This window comes from Elephas maximus, chromosome 1 (assembly GCF_024166365.1).
Source record: "Elephas maximus indicus isolate mEleMax1 chromosome 1, mEleMax1 primary haplotype, whole genome shotgun sequence".
NCBI classification, from domain to species: Eukaryota; Metazoa; Chordata; class Mammalia; order Proboscidea; family Elephantidae; genus Elephas; species Elephas maximus.
The window spans coordinates 48,194,752-48,218,936 of NC_064819.1; the positions used below are offsets into that span (position 1 = coordinate 48,194,752).

General features: G+C 39.8%; 1 protein-coding gene across 1 annotated transcript in view; it reads right to left on the bottom strand.

Moving 5' to 3' along the window:
- Positions 1-24,185, bottom strand: part of F13A1 (coagulation factor XIII A chain) — a 235,778-nt gene that overhangs the window by 96,363 nt on the left and 115,230 nt on the right. Inside the window, exon 7 of the mRNA XM_049882606.1 lies at positions 1,607-1,781. Within this exon, the coding sequence (XP_049738563.1) occupies positions 1,607-1,781 (175 nt within the window). The remainder of the gene's footprint in view (positions 1-1,606; positions 1,782-24,185) is intronic.

Here is a 24,185-nt window from a genome sequence, read left to right on the forward strand (position 1 = left end):
CTTCTAACTGTAATGGAGGTGAAGCTCGACTCAGAGGCACCAGTACCTCCTCCCGCAGTTTCCCTCCTCAGGTTTACTCTCATTTCAACTTCTCCGCAGTGTGCTTCTGCCTTTCCTCCTTAACTTGCCAGTGAAGGAAGTTTTCAGGAACAGATCTCATGACCCTTTGATACAAAAGGCATGAATGGATGTAAGGTGTTTACTATTTTATCTGGTTCCAAACCCAGAGGAATTACTCTGGGATGGTGAAACTTTAGGTAGGGGAGGACTTGGGGCATTAGGGGGTCCTTTCTGTTTTCCAGAAATCATTTCTTAAGAGTCACTGCTGGTGTCAAACAGCGTCCACATAGTCTTGGCTTGGGAGCCTCAAGGAAGGGGGACTACCTCCAACCCTCAGGCCATCATGAAGCTCAAGCTTCCATCTAGAACTTCAAAGACCAGCACTTCTAGGAGACCAGTACTTTTGGCTTTTATTGTTCTTTTAGTTCTTGAGTATACTAAAATGGATAAGAATATAATTTTATTCAGCTTGATGCCATGGGGAAAAACCAAAACAAGACTCATAGTTTCTTTCCACTTTGATCCCTGATGAATTCTTAGGCTGTCACAAATTTGAGCTGAAATCGATAGGTTTCATAGTCATTTAAAAAAATGGCCTCACCCTGACCTCCAGCCCCTACTTGGCTTTTCTAATTTAAAAACTGCTAACTAGATTGGATATCCTTTGTTAACAAGTGGGTAGAAAGGAAATTCAGACTTGATCTTAATGTTTTCTCCAAGACTGTAGAAATGGCATGTGAATGAACTTCATTACTAAAGATGAAAAAAAAAAAAAAGATGAAGGCATGCGGAAATAAATGCATTTTAAAAAACATTCATTGAATTAACCATAACATTGTCTGGGCCTAGAGGGGCGAATGCCGTTTTGAAAAATGAGGTATGAGGCAGAATAGAGTAATTCTGGTCCCATGTGTTTTCCTCTACAGATTGGATATTGGGTGGATTAAAGACCAGAAGGGAAACTGGCAAGGTGCAGGTTGTTCATTAGGTTCTGATATTGGATTGCTCAGGGGCATTGAGACTCAGTTATGTAACTAAAAATGGAGTTGAGACCACTTGCTATGACCCCTTTCATAGCTGGGCAAAAATTAAGAGGGTATATTTATGAAACCTCGATAACAAACAATGTACAAATAGCCATATTTATAACTTCTAAAAATAAGCCATATGTGTTTTTCTTCTTATTTATTATTAAAAATTTACTATTTAAACATTTTTAAATGTGGGAGGGGGGTGACTGAAAAGAAAATGTTTTATCCCTTTCTCCACATTCTTATTTGGGCTCTGGGACCCTCCATTTCTCTGGGTGTTTAGTGATGTATTATATGGGAATAGTCCATCATTCTTTCTATAAAGATTTTGTAGTAAAGAAGAAACTATGAGCATATTTGACCCAGTGCAATTTAATTATGCATTGACTTCATCCCAGAATACTCACTCATAAACTCTACAGAGGGGCTGATAGGTCTCTTTGCTAGGTTTTCAATAAAATATCATGGAATAAAATCTGGTTTACACTAAAAAAGATACTCAATTGAATACTTACATGTGTTAAATACACCAGCGAAAACCCAGCACTGGCCATATCGGACTGGACTCTTGGAGCTTTGGTATTCCAATAGGATGTCAACACTTCCGGTCCAGGCTGATGGGGGTACGCCATAGGCATAGATATTGTCCCAGGATCCAACGAGGACGCCTTCATCATCTTTGGCATTAACCTAAGTGAGGCCACGAGTGGTGAGAAGGAAGAAAGGTCACTTAGATGAGTACTCTCCAGACTATGCAGAGAAACTCCCAGTGGGCAAGCTAAGGCTTCCAGTGTCTTCCATCTGTCCTGCATGATGAACATGGTTCTATTTCTTATTTAATTCCCTGTTCTGCTGTCATGAAAAAATGATACAATGACTAAGTATACAAAACAAACCCCTTGCTGTCTAGTCAATTCTGACTCATAGTGACCCTATAGGGAAGAAAAGAACTGCCCAATAGGGTTTCCAAGGAGCAGCTGGTAGATTTGAACTGCTGACCTTCTGGTTAACAGCTGAGCTCTTAACCACTGTGCGAACAGGGCTCCAAGTGAGCAGCAGTAACAAAATAACCAAGACTATCTCTTAAATGGCATATTACTGTAGTAAGGTTAGGTTGAACAGCAGATAGGAAGAGTTGTAGAGTCTTCTCCATAAGACTGGGAGAAGATAAACATAAAAAACTTGGTTTGTGACAGAAAAGTGAGGAAGAGAGGAAGAAGGCATATAAGAGAAGGAAGCTCAGGCAGAGGGTCTTAGCTTGGTCGAAAGAGAATTCAAAATGGACAAGTCAGGAATCAGTGGTCTAATTTTAACTTCTATGGTAGGGAGCGGCAGACTCCAATGAGTTGATAAAGCTAACAGATGCCATCACAGAAACCATTAAGGGTTAAGAAAAAAGAGATTCACACATGAACCTTTCAGAGTTTGTTTCAAAAAAGTTAAAGAAGTATTTTCTTTATGATTGTTTAAAGAAATTAAAGTTTTATAGTTTTGTTAAAAGGTATTTCCATGTATATAAAGGGCCTGGGGTATTATGGTTTAAATATGGGAAGACTTAAGCAGAGAAGCCAATATTTGTGAAAACCTTCCTACACATTTGGACTGCAGTCATCTGGTAGAGCAGACCTGGAGTACAGGGACAGAGACCTCGCATGTTTCAACAATAAAGCAAAGGCAGTGAAGTAACAGTTTGGTGGCATCGTGTCATTTTTTTTCTGGGGTACTGCTGAATCTGTATAACTTTCATCACGTTTAATTATAGTCAGAACGTCTAGGTGGGGAGTGGTGGGAGCTTTTAAAAAACTCATGCCACACCAACAACGTATATATGTTGACATGACAATTGCTTAGTCTATGGGCCAGCAGTATTGACTTTCCCCAGGAACTTGTTAGAAATGCAGACTCTCAGGTCCCTCCCCAAACCCACTGCATCAGAATCTGCATTTTAACAAGATCCCTGCTAGTGCACATTAGCTTGAGAAGCACAGATTTATAGTTTGCCTAAAAGACACTATTAAGAATGATTGAAACATGTGTGTTTGGATTATGAAACCATAGAAGAAATGTTAAAATATGGTGAGTTTGTATATGTTCACTGCACCATAAACTAATAACTCAGCCTCAACATGAGCCCAGGCTCCTCTCCTAGGCTTGCTGAGTTTATTTGTGTAGGAGTCTGTTTTCCCCACTGGTTCATGAGTTCCTCGAGAACAGAGATAAAAATCTATGTCTTTGAGATTTCTAGCAAGTATTGGCAAATGGTAAGTGCTCTATAGTTACTGAATAATCAATTTTATATTCAATGAGCATATAGACATTACAGATTCGAATAAGACAAGATCTTATCTTTGAAGAGACATGGACAGGAAACAAATCAACTGGAAGTAGTTACTGATATTAAGAGAGAAAGATGTACAGGTAGAGTGGGGGCCCAAAGTAGAGAGTAATCAGTTATATCAGGTTGAAGGGAGTGATGGTGGTCAGGCTTCATAGAGGAGATGACAAGCAAGCTAGATCTTCAGGGGCTGAGAGCCACGGAGGAAACAGTTTGAATTACTGCTTGGTGCCATGAAACAATATGGCAGGTTCAGAGACTTGCTAGCAGCTTTGCATGAGTATCATATAAGTAGGCAACATTAAACAAAATACTAGAAGAAAATACTTAAGATGTGTAAGCACCTTCTGCTGTGAATGACAAGCCCTCCACTGACACACGATATTTACTGTAGCACTGATTGGCATTTCCCAAAGACAGTTCTTCTGGGGAGCGTTCCTTAAAAAACTGCCATTCAGTTCTGTTTAACCCATTGCCATCGAGTGGATTCTGACTCATAGTTCTATTCTGACACACTATTTTCCCCCTTTGATGTGTCTAGTCAATTTAAAGTGACAGAAAGTTCTGGTAATTACCCAATTAATTTATTCAATGTAGAAAGCAATTATTTGGAGGCTTTTGAAGGACCTTGTTCAGCTAATTGCAGACTCATGCTTTTGATGTAAACTTTTGACTTCAAGCTGTAGCTCCATGACATGACTGAGGTGCAGCAGGGCTTAGCCAACCCTGTTGGCCTATTCATGATCCGTGCTTCTCACGGCAGTTGAAGCGATTATTAAAAAGTCTGTATCTATCATAATGAAGCTTAAAGAGTGACTGGGTAGGCTATTTTGTGATATGGTCATTGTGAGTAGGTAGATTCAGCTTTAAACTCACATTAACATCCCACTGTCTTTGATGAAAAGAACAGGGTCTATGGATCTATAGGTAACAGGTCCTAAAAAGTGGTTCTGAGGATGACTGTTAAACAGCTATTAATTGAAAGGGCTATTTATAGCATAAGGCCGAACCCAATCAGCTAACAGCAAAAGAAAGGAAAAAAAAAAAAAAGCTCTCTTCTTTACAGACCCTTTAATTGTTAATGCTAGGCTGTTGCTGGATAAATCACAACTCTCATTTATTAGCACCTGACCAGATTAACTGCTGGTTTCTAATTGGAACATTGATGTCTGGGGAGACCAGGCACTGAAAGAGGTGTTTAGTAACAGATGTAAAGGGTTAAAATAATGTCTCTTTTCCTAGACAATTAGATATGCCTGGAGGACACTTCAAGGGCAACACATACTGGTTGTTTTTCATGTCACAACGAGCTGTTTGAATACTCCATCATGAACTCAGAGTTTTACCAGTGGCAGAATGAAATGTCTTGACCTTGAGTCAAGTAGACAATACGAAACTAGGGCTATGGACAGGAAGCATTATTCAACTTCATTAAAGGCACATTAAACTGCCCCCCCAAAACACTTACAAAATAGAAAAAGTAAAAAACTAGCCCACCAAAAGTCACTAACCGCAACCTAAGTCACATAACATAACGCAATAAATTTCAAAATCTGGTGCCAAGAAAAGACAGGAGGATTATGGCATGGAGGAGAGGGGCAGCATGACTCAGCCCCTAACCCTAACCACTACCTTTTCAGAAGCCCTACTGGCAAGTCAACAAAGTCCTGAGATTTCTCACTTATTTCACAATTGGGAGAGAGAGAAAAACTGAATAAAAAACTCTAATATTTTTTTCTGTTCTGACCAGAATAGTGGAAACAACTGCTGTGGAGAAATAGATGTAAAAGCATCTTCACCTCTGATAGAGGCACAGACTTTGCGGGTAAAATGGGAAAATGATACAAAGTCTGAGAGTATCCTGCATGGGAATGAGATATACCATCAATTAGATGTAGTGGATTCTGGAATGCAAAATTTACAGAATCTTAAAAGAAAGATCAGAGCCCAAGTTTACTAACAGAGACTTCACATCGTTTCAGTTTTTCCAGTTTTCCCAATTCCATTCTTTCTCAGGTACTAAAGATTAGATACAATGAAATACATGAACCTCAAAATGTAGTTTGGAGGAGAAAGCAAACTAATCTCAGGCTGAGAAGAGAGTCAAGATTTTAAGATAAAAAAAAGAAAAAATGTTTTCTTTTTTTTTATCTTAGAGAAAATAGAACATCTGGGGAAGAGCTGTACAAGTATGAGCATGACTAAAAAAAGAAAAGAAGCAGTAATGGGGAAGAAAGGGAGGGAGAGAAAGAGAGAACTCACATGAGAAAGAGAAAGAAAAAGGCGTATCTAGAAGAAAATAAAATTAAAAAACAGAAAGAAATTTCTCTTAGGACATCACAGAACTAAGGGAACAAACTGAGGACCAAAGCACACCACAACAAAACTAATAATAAATTCGAACTTACAAGAAACAGAATAGACACTGCTGGAAATAAAATTAATGGCATATGAGAAAAGAGTGAGATAATCAAAGAAAATGCTAATGAAAAAGACAGTTGAAATTATTTAGAGAGAAGCTAATAGTTATGGAAGACGATGATACAACATAAGAACAATTAGTGTCCTCAAAATAGAGAACTCAACAAATGAAACAAAGGATATATTCATGACATAATGTACGTAAATTTTACTTAAGTGATGCAAAACTGAATCTATAGGTTAAAACAGCAATCTTTGCTCCAGGAAAATTTGGTGAAGAATGTTCATTGTCTAGATATATTTTAATTAAACTATAGGAAGTTAAGATAAAGAAATAATTGTTCAATCATCTAGACCAAAAATGAAAATTAGCTACTAGGAGGAGAATCAGGCTGTCTTCAGACTTCAGCTGATTGGGATTCCAATAGCAAAATCCAGGTGAGCAAAATTTACATGGTCCTGAGAGACAGAAAGAGTGAGCCAAGAAAATTATGCACAACTAAGATGTCATGCAAATAAAAAGTAAACAGCACACATTTTCAAACTTGAAGCATCTCAAGGAAATAGTAACCTTCTTAGCAAAACTATTTGAAAAGTGATATCATAATAATTAAAGCCGAAACAAATAAAGAACCCAGGGACAGAAACTGTGGTAAAAGAGCTTGTGACAAGAAAAAAAAAAAATTAATATAAATTTAAACAGCTTTCAGAATTATAGACACAGAATGAATATGAATTAAAAACCTCGATAATGTAAAAATAATAACTAAGAAAAATTAAATGTGAGGGGAGAAAAGAGGTGAAGAGGAGTGCAAGTACCAATGGTTTAATGTATTGATCTGCCGGGGTTAACTGATAACATTAAAATTAAAGCATAACTTAGAAAAATAAATACTTTGATCTTTTAATGAATTTGGTATCTTAATAATCTTAGGAGAATCTGTTAGGATATACCTTTTAGTAAAAAGCATTCATTTGAAATTCAATGTATCTTCAATTACAATTCAATTTTTTTCTTCCGTTAAAGTAAAATTTAATGTAAGTGAATTAAGCAAATTTAACACCTTTAATCAAAATAAAATATAATTTAAATTAAATAAATATAACTTGTTTAATTTAAATAAAACTTAAATGTCAAAAGGTATCATGCTATTTAATACTTTTAAATTAAATAGCATGATACCATTTGACATAAAGACAAATAGATCAATGGAACACAACAGGAAGCATAGAAATAGACCCACAGAAAGGTAGTTAACTGATTTTTGGCCAACGCGAAAGGCAATTCAGTTGACAAAAGTGGTCTTTTCACAAATGGTGGTTGAACAATTTGGTATTTATATGCAAAAATAAACTTTGTTCCATATCTTGCACCATATACAAAAATGAACTCAAAATGAATCATAGATCTAAATGTAAAACCTAAAAACTTCTGGATATCCTGGTGGCATTAAGAGCTATGGCTGCTAACCAAAAGGTCAGCAGTTCAAATCCACCAGGTGCTCCTTGGAAACTCTATGGGGCAGTTCTATTCTGTCCTGTAGGGTCATTATGAGTCAGAATCGACTCGACAGCAGTGGGTGGTGGTTGTGGGTGTATAAAACTTCTGGAAGAAAACACAGGAGAAAATCTTTGTGACTTTGGATTAGGCAAAGATTCCTTAGATATAATACCAAAAGCATGATCCATAAAAGAAAATATTTATAAATTTGAATTAATCAAAATTTTGCTCTTTTGATCTTTGCAATGCACTGGGAAGAGAATGAAAAAATAAGCCACAGACTGAGAGAGAATATCTATAAATCACATATCTGAATATGTGTATGACTATTGTATCTAGAATATGTAAAGAGGCCTCAATACCACATAATAAAAAAAATTCAAATTTTTAAAATATGGGCAAAATATTTGAACAGATTCTACATCAAAGAAGATGAATAAGCAGCAAATAAGCACATGAAGAGATGCTCAACATCATTAGTCACTGAGGAAATGCAAATTAAAACCACAATGAGACACCATGACACACCTACTAGAAAGTCTAAAATTAAAAAGACTGATCATACCCAGTGTTGGAAAGGACAGAGAGCAGCTGGGGCCCTCATACACTGCTGGTGGGAAAGTAAAATGGTACAATCACTCTGGCAAAAGTTTGGCATTTTCTTAAAAAGTCAAACATATGTACCGTATGACTTAGCCATTCTACTCCTAGGCATTTATCTAAGAGAAATAAAAACGTAGGTCTATAAAACACCTCTACATGAATGTTTTTAGCTTTATTTGTAAGAATCCCAAACTGGAAACAGCCCAAATATCCACCAACAAGAGAATGGATAACCAGATTTTGGCTCATCCATAGAATAGAATTTAAAAAACCCCAGTGCCATCGAATGGTACTCAGCAATAAAAGAAATAAACTGCTGAGGCACGCGCCAGCAGGGATGAAGCTCAAGATATGAGACAAGCCAAAGTACATACTGTATGGTTCCATTTATATAAAATTCCAGAAAATGCAAACAATGCACAGAAAGCAGAGCAGTGGTTGCCTGAGGGTGTGAGGAGAAGCAGGAGGAGTTAAAGGGAGAAATTACGAAGGACACTTGTGGGGTTAATGGGTATGCTTTTTATTTTGATTGTGGTAATGGTTTCACAGGTGTATATACATGTCAAAATTTATCAAATTACACTTTAAATATGTGTACCTTATTGTATGTCAATTATATCTCAATAAAGCTATAAAATGTAATATCTTTTAAACTAACATCAATAGTACAATACCATTTGTGATTTTAAGCACTGTATCTATTTAAATATCTATATATCTAGTTCCTAAAGCATAACGATTGTGAGGATGGTGCAGGACTGGGCAGTGTTTTGTGACTCCATGGCACCTAACAACAACATGTATCTAGTCGGAGGAGCCCTGGTGGCACAGTGATTAAGTGCTTGGCTGCTAACCTATAGGTCCACAGTTCGAGAAAAATGTGGCAGTCTGCTTCCATAAAGATTTAGTCTTGAATTGTGGCAGTCCTTCTCTGTCCTATAGGGGCACTATGAGTAGGCATCAACTCAACGGCAATGGGCGGATTATATTTAGTTGGAATGATGCGAATCAAATATCTGGTTTTTCTTCAAATGTATTAGTGCCAAGTGCTTTATCTTCAAGTTCAGAAATTCTGCCTTCCACTTGCTCAATTCTGCTCCTCTGACTTTCTATTGGGTTGTCTACTTCTGTAATTTTATTATCAGTCTTCTGAATTTGATTGCTGTCTGTTTATGGGTTTTTCCGGCTTATTAAATTTTTCATTTTGTTCCTGAATAATCTTTTTAATTTCTTCAATTTCTTTATCTGTGTTCCTTGGCTTGTTCTGTATATTGCCTCATTTCCTTCCTGATGTCTTAAAGGGTTCTGTATATTAATCTTTTGTATTCTGCCTCTGGTAATTCCAGGAAGGCACCTTCATCTAAAAGATGCCTTGATTCTTTGTTTTCAGTGCTTGTTGAGGCAACCATGGTCTGTTTCTTTATGTGGCTTGATATTGACTGTTGTCTCCAAGCCATCTATAAGTTATTGTATTAGTTTATTTTATGTTTGCTTACTATGTCATAGCATCTTGCTTTGTTTTGTTTTGATATACCCAAGTGGGTTGCTTGAGTGAGCTCGCTTGATTATTTTCTTCTTTGGAGCTCTCACGTCCTGTCCCCAGATGGCTAGAGGTGTTATCAGGTATATCAGTCTAGGAGTCCATTCACTTTTCTTGTATGAATTCAGCTCAGGTGTTCAGGTAGCTGATCATCAAGTATGTGATACAGGCTCTGTCCTACAGTCTTAGAGGGGCAGGGGTGATTGATGTAGGTACCGGTATCTGGTTGCAGCAGGGGGTCACACTCTGAACAAGGCAAGGGGCTGAGATCTGACCCCCACTTGTCTCTGAGGAAAGCGTGTCCCTGTTCCCTAGAGCATACAGGTGGATCAGTTCTGCAGACAGATCATGGGCACCCAATGTTTTTGGTTGTAAGGATTGGGAGGTACCAGTTATCCTTGGACCCCTGTCATGGGTGGCTGGGTGACCTGAGTGGAGTAACCAGTCCTTAGGACCCAGATGTGGGTAGGTGAGGACCCTGTTCAATAGGCAAAGCAATGTCAAACATCAAACACCCACCTCTCCTCCACACAGCTGAAACGGTTGGAGTCTGCCAACAAGGGCGTATTCTCCTGAAATAGGCCCATACAGGTCCAAGCAGAAGGGAAAGGTACTCAAAGTCCACGGACGGTTTATGCCTGGACAGGAGGTGCTCCTGTCCTGAGCTCCCCCAGTCAGTGGAGCTGGCAAATTATCTTTTCCCTGAATTGCAAATTTATTCCTTCTCCAAGGATGGCTCTAGGTGCTCAACAGGGCCTGTTTCAGGCCCAGGGAAATAAGCCACTGAAGCTGGCTTGTGGGGCGGGGTGGGGGCAGCAGTAAAATACACACATGTACTTAGCTTTTGCCGAGACTGCTGTTCTTCTCTGGTTCCGGAGGTGTGAGTAGGCTGTGTGGCTGGCTGTATCTCCCTGAGGAAACTGTGGCCGAACACTAGTACCACTCCACCGCCGCCCCTCCCGGGAATGGTGCCTGAGGGCTTCCCACGATTCAGGTCCGGTAACCCCTCTCTGCTTCTGAACCGTCTCTTCCTCTCTCTGCCCCTCTGTTCATTTTCTAAGCTTGCGTTTGATGTTCAGGGCTCCTAGCTTGTCATAAATATACTTGTTTCACTTGTTTTTTCAGGTCTTTGTTGTAAGAGGGCTCACCGGAAGCGTCTGTCTATTCTGCCATCTTGGCTCTGCCTCCCAAATCAAATATCAATAATGGTTATTTCTGGGTGGTGAAATTTGGGGTGATTTTTGTGGAGAAGATTTTTTAAAACTTTATCTTTAAAATATTCTGCACTTTATGAATACTTTTTAGAGAGCAGTATCATTTTTGTGTGTTTTTTTAATCATTTTTTTACAAAAAAAAGATTTTTCGTATAAAAGACTGGAAGCAGATATGTCAAGATGCTAACTGTTAATTTTGGCAGTGAGAATATATATATAATGATTTTTTCTTCTTTATAATTTTTTGGATATTTAAAATTTTTCCAAATATTTACCCTAAGATATATCGTTGTTGCTGTTAGTTGCCATTGAGTTGGCTCTGACTCATGGCAACCCTACATACAACAGAATGAAACATTGCCCCATCCTGTGCTGTCTTCATGATCCAGTCCATTGTTGTGGCCATTGTGTATTCTGAGTGCCTTTCAACCTAGGGGGCTCATATTTCAGCCCTATATTAGACAGCATTCTGTTGTGATCTGTAATATTTTCATTGACTTCTTTTTGCAAGTAAGTTTCCAAGCCTTTCTTCCTAGTCTGTCTTAGTCTGGAAGCTCCACTGAAACCTGTCTACCATGGGTGACTCTGCTGGTATTTGAAATACAGGTGCCATAGCCTCCAGCATCACAGCAACATGCGAAGTACCATAGTATGACAAACTGACAGACAGGTGGTGAACCCTAGGGGATAGCATACTAAAATTTTTGTGTGTGTGTTAGAGAAGTTGCCTGGTGGATTGGGCTGCCTCTCAGATTTCAAGGTTTAGGTTCATGAGGAGTGGTTAGACTGAGCTGTTCAAATGTGGGGAGGGGCAGAGCCAATGCTCTTTGAGGGCTGAAACGGGAGTGGCCTTAACTTTCAGGAGGTGGATTGATGGGGTCTGGGTGGTTGTGGGAAATCTAGACAGAAAATGTGGGGCCTTCTGGGTTGTTGTTGTTAGCTGCCTTTGGATAGGCCCCCAGCTTATAGGACCCCACATACAACAGGATCAGACCATTGTGACTCATAGGGTTTTCACTGGCTGTTTTTTGGAAGTAGATCACAAAGCCTTTCTTCCTAGTCCTTCTTAGTCTGGAAACTTCACTGAAACCTGTTCAGCATCACAGCAACAGGACAGACACTACAGACAGACAAGTGTAGGAGACCGTTAACCCATTTGTGCCTGATTGTACATATAGTGACCATCAACTTTTTCAGCCTCTGGGGTTTATTGGGAAGCTTCTGTACCACTGACAGTGCATGCTACCACAAGGCAGGAGCCTTTATTACTATTTGAAATCAAAGAAACTGTCATGTGCCACCAATTATTGCTTTACAGGGTATTGTATGAGGTATCTGAATTTTTGGTAGGAAAAAGAAATTTTGAAAAATTTTAGTTACTGTTTTTTTTGTGTGTGTGTGTAGTTACTATTTCTTTCCATTTCTTTTTAAATACGTAAAGGCATCTTTCTCCTGTGTGCCCATTTTATATGTCTACGATGAAATGACTTCTCTGTATTATAAACTTATTATATTCTCTTAAAATTCATTGCTTAAGAGTTATGCTCTCATAAAGGCTAGGAGTTCTGTAACTCTTTTAGAAAATAATTTTATACTTAATCCTGCCTATCACAGTTTCTAAAAGACCACTGGATATAAATTCTTGGTAACATGTACTAGCATCAAAAGTGGGGAGTTAAGTTGAGGCAGGAAAAATTATTCCTGTTATAAGATTCTTTCCAGATTTTGTGGACCATAAGCCCCCAGCTACAGCCCAGAGGTGATCCATCTTAATCATAGGTGGAAGTGGAGAGTAGATGTCAAATTGTGCCCCATGGCACTCTAGGGTTCTGCAAAAGAACCTCAGTGGTCACTGTGTTGGTGGGGGATAGAGTAAAGGGTGGTCAGGAGAGGCTGAGTGGGGTGGTAGGAGCTTCAAGCATGACCTCTCTTCAATGACAACAGGTCCACATTTTCTCTTTTCCACATTTGAAAAAACAGCTCTGAGAAAACGTGGTCTAGGAATGTGGGAATCTGTTTATTGCCTGCTCTGCTATTAACCAGGGTACGTGGTGAGGACAGAGGAGAGATGAGCTGAAGATGAAGTGCTCTTAGACAGATTATTCCATGCGCAGGCCTTCCAGCAAGTACACAGGAGAGAAGATAAATGGGGTAGCAGAAATCCTATTTTCTCCCTTGCCTGGCTCTTCATGGTTAATTCTTTCGGGATTTCACAACACTTAAAACAGCCTTGGTCACACACTTTGGCCCAAAGGAAAAGAAAGCTGTTGAGAGGATGGTCTGCCTTTATATCTCCCATGTGGGCTGCTAAACAGAGGCCTTGGGCCCAGAACACTCTCTGATAAGAAGACTAGGAATTGGATATCTTTCTCTCTCATAGTCCCTCCTTATCAGAGAAGCCTTCCCCCAGTTCTATGCACACAATAACTTTCTCTGTTTCTTGCTCATGTATGGGCACCACCTGGTACCTGGCCAACCCCAGTCCTATATCTGTTCCCAACATGGAGGGAACGGTGTCTCTCGGTCTGTGTCACAGGAAGGGTGTGTACAGAGCAGTCACCCTGCACTAGCTGCAAGGGACAACTCGCTGGCCATGGGAGACAGGTGATCCCAAGTAAAGTGATCTCACTGTGTCTCTTCTTTGGTGAGTAAAGCGTTATCCCATGCACTAGCAGAGTGTGTGGTTTGTGTCTTTTGTTGGTGACCTTGAACCCTGCTCCAACAAAAGCCATCACTGTCTCCAAGGCTTGTCATAGAGATGGCCTTAACGAGCTGCTTCCTGCCTTGGAGCTATGGGAAATCAATGTTACTCTCTCTTCCTGGAATGCTCTTCCATACTCAAATCCCCTCTTTACCCAGCAAATGACTACGGATTCTTTAAAACTCAGCTGGTTTCAATCTGGAAGTCTCTACCTATCACCTTGATTTAGATGTCCTTCCTCTGCTTGCACAGTACTTTTTGCTTAGTGCTATCCTCTTGTGTACGTCATTGTACTGTGTCATTGATTTCATTGCCTTTGTTCCCACTACCAGACGGTAAGCTCCTGGAGGGAAGGCATCGTAATGTTTTGACTTTGTATTTTCAGTGCACCCACAGAGTGAACACTCAGTAAAGTCTGTTCAATTAATGGATGTTGTATTAGTATAGGGTGTGTGCAAGCCACCTTTTAATATTTCTTTACCAGATCAAAGTAAATTGGTTTATCAAAATGCCAACAAATATTTGTGTTGAAATTGACAAATTGTTTCTAAAATTTATATAGAAATGCAAAAGATCTGAAATAATATCTTAAAAATCCAGATTGGAAGACTATCTAATTTCAAGACTTCCTATAATGTTACAGTAATCAAGACAGTATAATATTGGTATCAGAATGGACAAATAGACCAGTGGAACAGAATAGAGAGCCCAGGAATAGATACTCAGGTACACAGTCATTTAATTTGCAACAAATTTGTCAAAACAATTTAGTGGGAGAAATGGCAGTCTTTCTAACAAAGGAAAACCTTCCTAACAGTCTTTTCAACAAATAGTGCTGGAACAAATGGATAAACAGGGAAAAATAAACCTTGACCCCTACTTCACACCATGCAGAGAGATAACTCAAGATGGTCCATAGGCTTAAATGTAAAAGCCGAAATTATAAAGCTTGTGAAAGAAAGCAGAGGGGAATATCTCCATGACCTTGTGCAAATAGCATATTTCTTGGAAAGGACTCTAAAAGATTGAAAAAAAAAAATGGACTTCAAAAAACATAAACACTTTTGTTCCTTAAAATACACCATTAAGAAAATGTAATAGCAAGCCAAAGTCTGGGGAAAAAAATACCCTCTATACATATATTAGACTTGTAGCTAGATTGTGCATAGAGTAACTACAACTCACAAATATAAAGACAAATAATCCAATAAAATTGGGCAAAGACTTGAATAGACTTGAATGAAAAGAAAGATATATGAATGGCCAATAAATGGGCGGAAGGTACTGAACACCATTAGTCATCAGAGAAATGCAAATGAAAACCCCAGTGAGATACTGCTATACACCCACTAAAAAAAAAAAAAAAGAATGACTAAAATTACAAAGGCTGAAAACACCAAATTATAATAAGCAAAGCTGTGGAAAAACTGGAACTCTCATACATTATTGGTAGGCATGTAAAATGGTAAACCACTTTACAAAACTGGCATATTTTATAAAGTTAAACATATACTTACCCTATGATCCAGGCATGCTACCATCAGCTATTTATCTTAGAGATGTGAAGACATATATACACAAAAAGACGCGCATGTAGGAGCTAGTACATAATTGCTCATAGTAGCTTTATTCATATTAACCCCAAATTGGAAGTATCTCAAATGTCCATCAGCAGGTGAACAGATAGACAAATTGTGATATATTCATACAATGAAATACTGCTCAGCCATAAAAAGGAACAAACTAAAGATATATGCCACAACTGATTGAGTAAAAAAAAGCCCAAATAGTACATGCTGTATGAATCCAATTATATGAAGTTAAGAATAGACAAAACTGATCTATTGAAAGAAATCAGGATAGTGATTGCCTTTGGGGATATGAACTGACCAGAAGGGAGCAAGAGGGCAATTTCTGAGGTGATGGGATAGTTTATATTTTGACTGAGGTGGTGATTCTGCCATTCAAAACTCATTGATTGTATATGTAATATCCACACATTTCAGTGTATGTAGCTTGGCTTCAATTAACAAAACAAAACAAAACAAAAACAAACCATGAACTAACCCTAGTCCATATTGTGAAATGGCACACACATGTCCTTTAGTCTACATACACGATGCACAGCTCTGGCAGGGGAAGGTAATTAAATGCATTGCTTATGATAGCTATTACAACAAGGAATTATAAACCTTGTCTCCCTCAATAACTGAGGATCCATTTGGCCCAAACATATTTTACCAGTTGGCAATCATAAGAAAAATAACCAAACAAGGACCAAGAAAGGGAAACTGGGATTTTTAAGCTCTACAAGTATTGGCTGCTTTTCTCATGGCCATACCACCGCTGCATAGAACAGGGATGGTGGAGGACAGGCCTTTGTAAATACGTGAGTGAAAGACAAGGATGGAAGGGAGGGAAAACAGCAGAGCCAGAGGAAGAGAGAAGGGCGAGAATGTCAGGGGAGGAGAGCAAGGGAAGGAAAGAGGGCAGGAAGGGAACACAAGGTGCATCAAGCTGTCGGGCAGGTCCTAGAGGGTGGTGATGGCCTTGCAACATTTCCGTCCATCTATCCCGGGGTGTCTGCCCCGGAGACCAGAGCAGCACCAACACACAGCTTGGAGGGAGTGCTGAAAACATCCAGTGTTTCAGAAATAGCCTGTGTGATTACAAAACAGATGCAGTGTGGAAACCTCATTCCAAGAAGCAATTTGGGGAAAGCAGACATTTAGATTGACTATGATCATCACATTCGAGCGATGGCTCGTAATAAATGTCTGTTTTTCTCCAAAAATATGGACAGAGCAGGCATAAGAAATGTAACCTTAATAATTGAGAAACCAAGCTGTTTGCCCACAAATGAAAACTTCATTACATCGCTGGCTTTTACCATAGAGAAAAAAAAATGATGTCTGAACAATTCATTGTTCCCTCCCTACCCCTTCCCCCTCCCCCCGAAAGAGAAGGATGGACTCAGACAGGGCATGGAAAGGCAGTACATCTGTACCCAAGGAGCTCATGTGACAGGGAGAGAGGACAGGCAGAGGACAAGTACAGTGGAAATGTAACACTGTGTCTTTTACGTGGAACAGCAGGGTCAGGCAACCTGTGAGCCAGTTCCAGTTCTACAGAGACTCTGGGAAATAAATATACTTCACTTCCTGATTCCTCAGTCTTTCCATCTGTGCGTGGGTTATTTATGAAATAGATGTAATTTCTCAAAAGTGGCTATGAAGATAATTTCTGTTAGGTAAGTTCTATTTTCCCACCAACTTCCAATGTATTTGTCAACTGCTAAAAATTCTCAGTAAACAGAAATGAAAATCCCTGGTGAATAAGGTGACCTTACGGTATTACGTTTAGTTTGAAACATATCTGAAAATTTTCTGGCTTTCCACCTCCCCCTCACCATGGAACCCTAGGCCATTCCTGAGCTGCAGCAATGCCCCCTGTGCTTAGAGATACCCTGACTCCAACTTTAAGCATTTACAAAAATCTTATCAGGACTGGCATTTTCATATTTTACCTAGCTGGATGCAATGACATTCTTCGTTAACACTAACTGGTAGGTTTTCCACAAGGAGCCACGCCGGGAGCCCTGACACATTGAGATGTGTCACCACTGAAAGGTCATAAACAACATCAGAGGCCTCTGGCTTTTTCTGCCTTCACAAAATGAGGAATGTCACTTCTTTCATTCCTGGGCATGGATCATGAAGAAATAACCATTTGAAATAAAAAATCAGATAGGGTTGGAGGCCCAGAGGCTCTGGATGGGGACTCAAATCTATCATGAAGCCCACATCTAGCAGTGGTCACCAGCCCAGGACCCCTGACCTCCAGGAGCCTGCAAAGTTAGTAATGCTGGTGTGTGAGTTAGTTTTACTCTTCCAAAACACCAAATGGAAATAGCATTATTTATGCTCAAAAAGATGGCACTGAAACAGAACAACCAGAACAGAAATAATGAGAAGGTTCACACATCGTCAAGAATGTAACCAATGTCCCTGAACAACTTATGTAGAAATTGTTGAATGGGAACCTAAACTGCTGCGTAAGCCTTCACCAAAAACACAATAAAATATTAAAAAAAAAAAAAAAAAGATGGCAAGGAATCACATTTGCTGCGGTGGCACTGATTATCTGGTGCTGACTAGAGATCCTGATTGGCAATTATGTAAGTCTTTGACGCAAGCATGGGGAGCCAAATTATTATTAAATAATCATGCTTTTTTTAATAGATGAATTTTTTCAAAAAAATAAGATCCATATGGGGAAATGTGAAAAGGCTCTTGGTGGGGAAAAGTTGGGAATAATGGCAAAAAACCAAAAACCAAATCTAGTGCCGTCAAGTCGATTCTGACTCATAGCGACCCTATAGGACAGAGTAGAACCATCCCATAGAGTTTCCAAGGAGCGCCTGGTGGATTCGAACTGCTGATCCCTTGGTTAGCAGCCACAGCGCTTTAACCACTACGCCACCAGGGTTTCTGGGAGTAATGGCAAGGTCCTCAAATTTCCCCATGGTAGTTCACTCTAAGAAAGGGGATAGCAGCTGCTTTAGAAACTGAAGTCTATATGCTTTAAAATACAGCTGCTAGGGCGCTATGGTGTGATTGGTCTGTATGATCAGGAAGGAGACTTAATGTATTTATTTCTGACTTTGAGGTTCATTTGGGATGACCAAGGGGTAGAGTTTCTAACCCAAGTGAATTTTAAAATGTAATCTGAGTACTTTCATTCAAGGTTTATTGCATGAAGAGGCGTACTAAACGTGAAGCTACCCGTAAGATGCCCAAGTAAACAACTGCAGGAAAGTAAAGCTCACACTTCGTAGTAGCCAGTGTGGAGTACAGCTTGGCAAAGTATCAAAGCAGTGATGCCATTCCTATATGAAATGAGACCTTCCTAAATTCTAGGACAATGAGAAGGGGAGGAAAGATGCACAAAGTGAAAACTAACTTTGTGGTCAGCTTATCCACAGGATCGCAGGTCCTCGGAGACCAGAGCCCTGAAGCCTGCTTTGTCTCCTAGGTGCATGGCCATTCATCTTGTATTGGGCCCTAGGAACTCCAGGACCTGCCTCCACTTGTGGTCACTTTGATTTACTAGCTGGAATTCCAGATTGTTTTTATAGTGCTGAGTACATCGAACATCGATTGGTTAAAAAAAGTTCACTGTTGAGTTAGTTCCCATGAGGCATGGTCAGAGCAGGGTATTAATGAGGATTAATGAGGCCTTTGTGGTTCGATATTAGCAAAAGACTAGAGTTAAAAATAAATATGTACGCCTCATGGAAAGCTGGAGAATCCAGGCTGGCAACAGTATAAAGCACTGGAATTTTAAAACACGTAACTATATTGATATTTTTTTCTCTTCCCCCACCTTTCAAATTTTCCTATCAGTGTGATCTTTTTTTCTAATTATAACAGAATCAAAGTGTCATGGAGGCAAATAAGTGTAAACACTGGGACCCCATGGAAAAAACTTCCACGGTGGGGGCTTTGTTTTCGGAATTGCAAAACACACCAACTCCTAGAGTTCCACCATGGGGAAACGGGTTTCTGTGAATAACAGCAAGGTCTATTATTGCTATGGATCCTTGTCAGCCATTCTCCTACCCCTTGATCCAATCACCCAATACTTGCTAGATTGGTGTGTAGTCCTGGGAAGGTTGTGAACTAAACTTGACAGATTTCCTCTCCTATCTGACGTCATGCTTATTTTCATCAGAGAATTCATTATAATGTGCTAAAATTTTCTATTTCCTAGTCTGTCTTCTCTACAAGACTATAAGTTCTATGAAGGCAGGAAGAATGTTTTGTTCACAATTGTACCCCAGTGCCTAGACTGATAGATTCTCAGTAAATACTTGTTGAATTAATGAGTTAATACTAAATGCTTTACCACCATCAGCACCACTACTGCCATCACCACCATAACTACCATTACAATCATCATCACACCCACCTCCACCACGACCACTACCACTAGGACCCTCACCACCACTAGCACCACAGCCAGTTAGCTACCATCATCAACATCACTACTACCACCACCGCCATTGTGGCCTTCATCATCACCAGCACCAAAGCCACCATTGCCATCATCACCATCACTACCACGACCACCTTCACTACCATCATCGCCACAAATATCACCATCAACATACCACGTTTGGTACCTAATCCTCTTTGGGAGCTGCTTCTCCAGGGACTCATTGCCTTTGGCTGTTTAGAATCCTCTAATTCACACCTTTCTTCACTTATTGTCCTATTCAAAATTCACCTGCTCTGAGCCCCATTCCCTTGGGATCTTGTTCTTTTCTGGGAGGCAGCTAGTTAATTTGATATGGTAATTTTGTTATTTGTAATAATGTGTTATTACGGGCCCTCTAAGGTCTATGAGCTGAGAGTAAGGACAATATTTAGCTCCAGCTCAGCCACTTATTTGCCGTGTGCCTTTGACTGCATGAGGTAACTTCCAAGGACTTCCATTTCCTCCCCCAGAAGATCCCTGGAGAGTCTCCTGCATCTCACAGCCTGCTTCTACACACATTTGAACAGAGGTCTTCTATGAATAAAATCTTCACCCAGAGTAGCAAATCTGTGCAGGGGTGAAATATTGGGGAGTGTCACAGAGGACTGAGAACGCAGCATCTGCAGTGACCTTACCATTGTAGCAGCAGCTGCACCTCCTTGGAGAAGCTCCCAGCCCCGAGTTGCTGCCAGATCCAATCAGTCATGGGTAGAAACAGGCACAGGCAGGTAACCACCTCACAGTAATGCCAGGCTATTGTTACCAACTCCCCCTTTCCCCAGAACCATACTGTCCTCGTCACAACATGTCATAGCACAAACGGTTCTGATGGGCTAATTAGGAGCTCGGAGGCCACATCCAGTTTCTTTACAGCATTTTTGGGTTAGAAGTAGAATATTTTTGTTAATGTAAAATTTTTGTAAAATTCCCTGATCATTTTCCAGGTGGTGACTGTTACATCAGAAATGAAGTGGAAAGAAAGCAGCAATCAAGCATTACAATTTAAAGGAGGACGAACAACTTTCGGCAAGTTTTTTTTTTCTACTTCCCTTTTTTGTTTGTTTGTTTTCTCTTCTCCCTTAAATCAATCTGCAGTGTAGCTTTGGTAGAATGCACTGCTCAGTATTTAGAGGAGCCTCAAGAGAAGTTTGCTTATGTAAGGTTATCACATCTCAGGCCAACCCCCGGGCAGTGAGATTACAGTATTTTGGAGCTTTTCTTTCTCCTGGGGAAATTCAATAGCCCCAGGCTGTCCAGATTGTCATAAACTTTTCCTATTTTCACATAAAAGTGATGCAAACAACAACTCAAAAAAAAGAGCTAGAGAAAATACCAAATATATAAAGGCAAAAAATTTGAAGAAAAGAGCGCTGTTTTGAAGAATAAAGGGGTTTTCTTACTGCACTGGGAATAACAAACAAGGTTTGAGTACAGGGACAAGATTTTCTTTCACAGACAAAGAAATAAGACCTGGAGAGGTTAAGCTATTTGTCCTGGGTCACCCAGCAAGTTAGTGGCAAAGCCAAACAGAGGTCAGATCTCTCGACATAGGACCAAGACCCTTTCCATATGACATTGCCTTCCCTCTCCCTTTAGCAGAGGGATGAAAAATGCGGGTTTTGAAGGAGTTAAGGAGACAGATCCTCTATGTGGGCAAGAAGAGAGTGTTATTTACATTCTATAAGCTGAGAAATTCAGCCACGGAGTAACTTAATATTGGGGTCTGCAGGTGGGGGTGATTTTGACCCCCAGGGAATATTTGGTGACATCTGCAGACATTTTTAATTGTTGCAAGTTGCGGGGAGGGAAAGGACGCTGCTATTGGTATCTTGTTTGTACAAGGTGGGATGCCACTAGATATCCTACAGTGCACAGGACAGCCCCCACAACAGAGAATTATCCAGCCCAAAGTGTCAGTTGTACTGAGGCTGACAAACCATGGTGTATTGGCTTACTCAAGGCCATATACGCTGGACAATAAAGATTTTTATCTGGGGATTGTGCACGTACTGGGGATCTCTGTTGTCAGACATAGAAAGTTTGCACAATTTGAGCCATCACCCAGGCTAATTTAGCACCAGGCACCCAGCTACTCAGCAAACTCCTTGCCAATCTTCAGTGCGGGACTTTGTGGTGACCGTGGTAAGCAAATTGGTCTTTGGGGCCCTGCCATCTGCTCCTGCCTCCTGTCCTCCTGTCCTCACTCCCCTCTAAATCTTCAGGAGCCCAGCCAGGGCCACACAGCTTTATCCCCGCCCTTCTGGCAACACTCGCTCCCAAGAAAGTTCTGTCTTCCACCGCTTCCACCCTGGGATGAGGTGAAGTGGATATAGTAAAAATAAAAAGGTCTCCCGAAAATTTGCATGTCACAGTGTATCTCTAGTATTTGGACCTGTGAAAGAAATTTCAAGCCTCAGTGATTAGGCTGGGGAGGTCTTTGAGAAAGCTCCCAGGGTCTGTTCTATCAGAAGGCTGGGTCAGCCCTGAGGCAAACACACAGGCCTATCATCCTTTGAGTCCCAGCTGTGGCTAGACTCTCCCAGCATCGACACTTTCTTTCCGTGCTCCCTAAATAATCTTCTCATATTTGAAGACAAATCTTTAATTGAGAAATTTGAGGGCTTCCCCCCACCCCAGTCTTTGCTGAACTTCACTCTGCAATTTCCTGATAGATTTCTAGCATTTGTCTACAGGAGGGTAACGGCCTGAATGATCTGAAAACACAATTAGAAAAAAAAAAAAGTGTCACCTTTTTAATTTTCTTTTGAGGGTCAATATCTTAGTTTTTAAAATCATTATAAATGAATGGATTTTGGAAAGAGTCACAGAGCTAGTCCAAGGACTGAAGGAGGTAGTAGATGTGAAAGGGTTTTGAAAAAACTGCCAAGCATTTTGCATATGGAAATGGTAGAGATTGTGGAAACAGAAATATTCAAGCCACCCAGGTTCTCTAAGAACCGAAGCACTCCCACCCCTCAGTGCCCCCAAACCCAAAACCAAACCCAAACCAAACTGCTCCTCAAATAGACTCTCTGTATCCAGTTCTAAACCTTGTAATTGGGTTATACATTTTCAAAATTAGAACTTCATAGACTTGTTATGATTAATGAAATTTCAAGGCAATTTGCATTAGGATTATGTGCTTGATTCAAGACTTAAGAGCTTCCAGTTGGCCAAGCGCCAGTGGAGACAGTATTAGGTAAGCCGTCTCGTATTTGCTTCCCTCTTGCATGGGCTGTGCTAAGCAGCGATTTCTGGATTAGCAAAAATACACAAACTATGTGAGCAAGCTTAGGCTGAGGAGCAGGCCATTTGAGGATGCTTAAACAGGAATTAATTTATATTCGTCTGTTGCTAGCTGTTGCCTCCCTTTTCATGGCAAACTTATCATGGTAACTTCAAAGAAGAGGAAATGGGGAAAGCTTGTCTGTGAAACAGGAAAAATCTCTAGATTTATCTAGAATATGTTGTGATAAATTGTTCTCATAAAGAAATTCTTAAATTTTTTAGAACTCATTGTCTTTTCATTACGCAAACTAACAGCAGAAAAGGGTCAGTATATGGTAGATTTTGCCTTAACTTTTTAAGCTCCACTATTTATTAAATTTATATGTAGCTTAGTTACTAATAAAATAAAAACGTCCCTTCTTAAAAGCTGTCCAGAGATTACACCTCATATCATTATCAGATTAATATTTTCATATTAAAAATATTGACTTTATTTAACTCAAAAGAATACACAAACAAAACTTAAGGATAAAATTCTTCTCTAGAGAGAAGTTTTTAGAAACTTTAAAGATATTGGTAATAATATGATTTATTTTTTGTTCACGTTTTGATTATATGAAATACCACCTGGCCAAAGTTTCTTCAGGAATACTGAGCTCATGAATTGGATTTCATATACTTTTATGCACCAAGGAGATGACTGCTTGTGCTGTGTAGATGAGTGTATTCCAGGACTGCAAGGGCCTATGGGTCACACTGAATTCTCCTACGACACCTGAACCCTAACCTTCCCACTTATGGGAGCGCTATCACCTCTCTCAGCAAGCTATTCCACTGCGGGATCTCTGCATTCCCAAAGGTGTTTCAGGATCTTCCACAGAGAACAGCGTGGAAGGAAGAAAGTATCTGGACTTGAAGTCAGTAGAACTGGGCTCTACTGAGGCTTCGTCACTGACCTTACTCCACTGTGTCCTAAGTTGTAAAGTGGCATTAGTGGTGCCTACCTTATTTACCTCATGGAACTCCTGTGAATAATAAATACCCACGTATCAGCTATAAAGCGCTACGGTGAGGTATCATTGTAATAGAACCTAGGATTAGATAGAGCCATTTATTTCTTTATTCTTGCTATCAGTGTGAAAGTAGACAAAAGGTGGGTCTTGCATGCCTTTCATTTTCTTTTGTGTGCCTTTTGATCAATTGATCCATTGATTGATTATAGTCACTGACATTTTGTCATGGCCACTCCTCAATCCTGAGACAAGACAGTCTTGAGAATAACTGGTCTATAGTATCATGTAATCTATCACCATTTGTTTAAAGCTGAAGAAACACAGTGTTGAGAAAATAATTCTGTTCTAGAGCAGATGATAAGCTTAAAAAACTCCTAGAGCTATACGGGATGTCATAAGCCTGAATCCTACAAATGAAAGTTTATTAAGTGTTAGTCATCATTTCAACAGCTTAATGAACTAGCATCTATACTGAGGCAAACAACATGTGTTGTAGGTT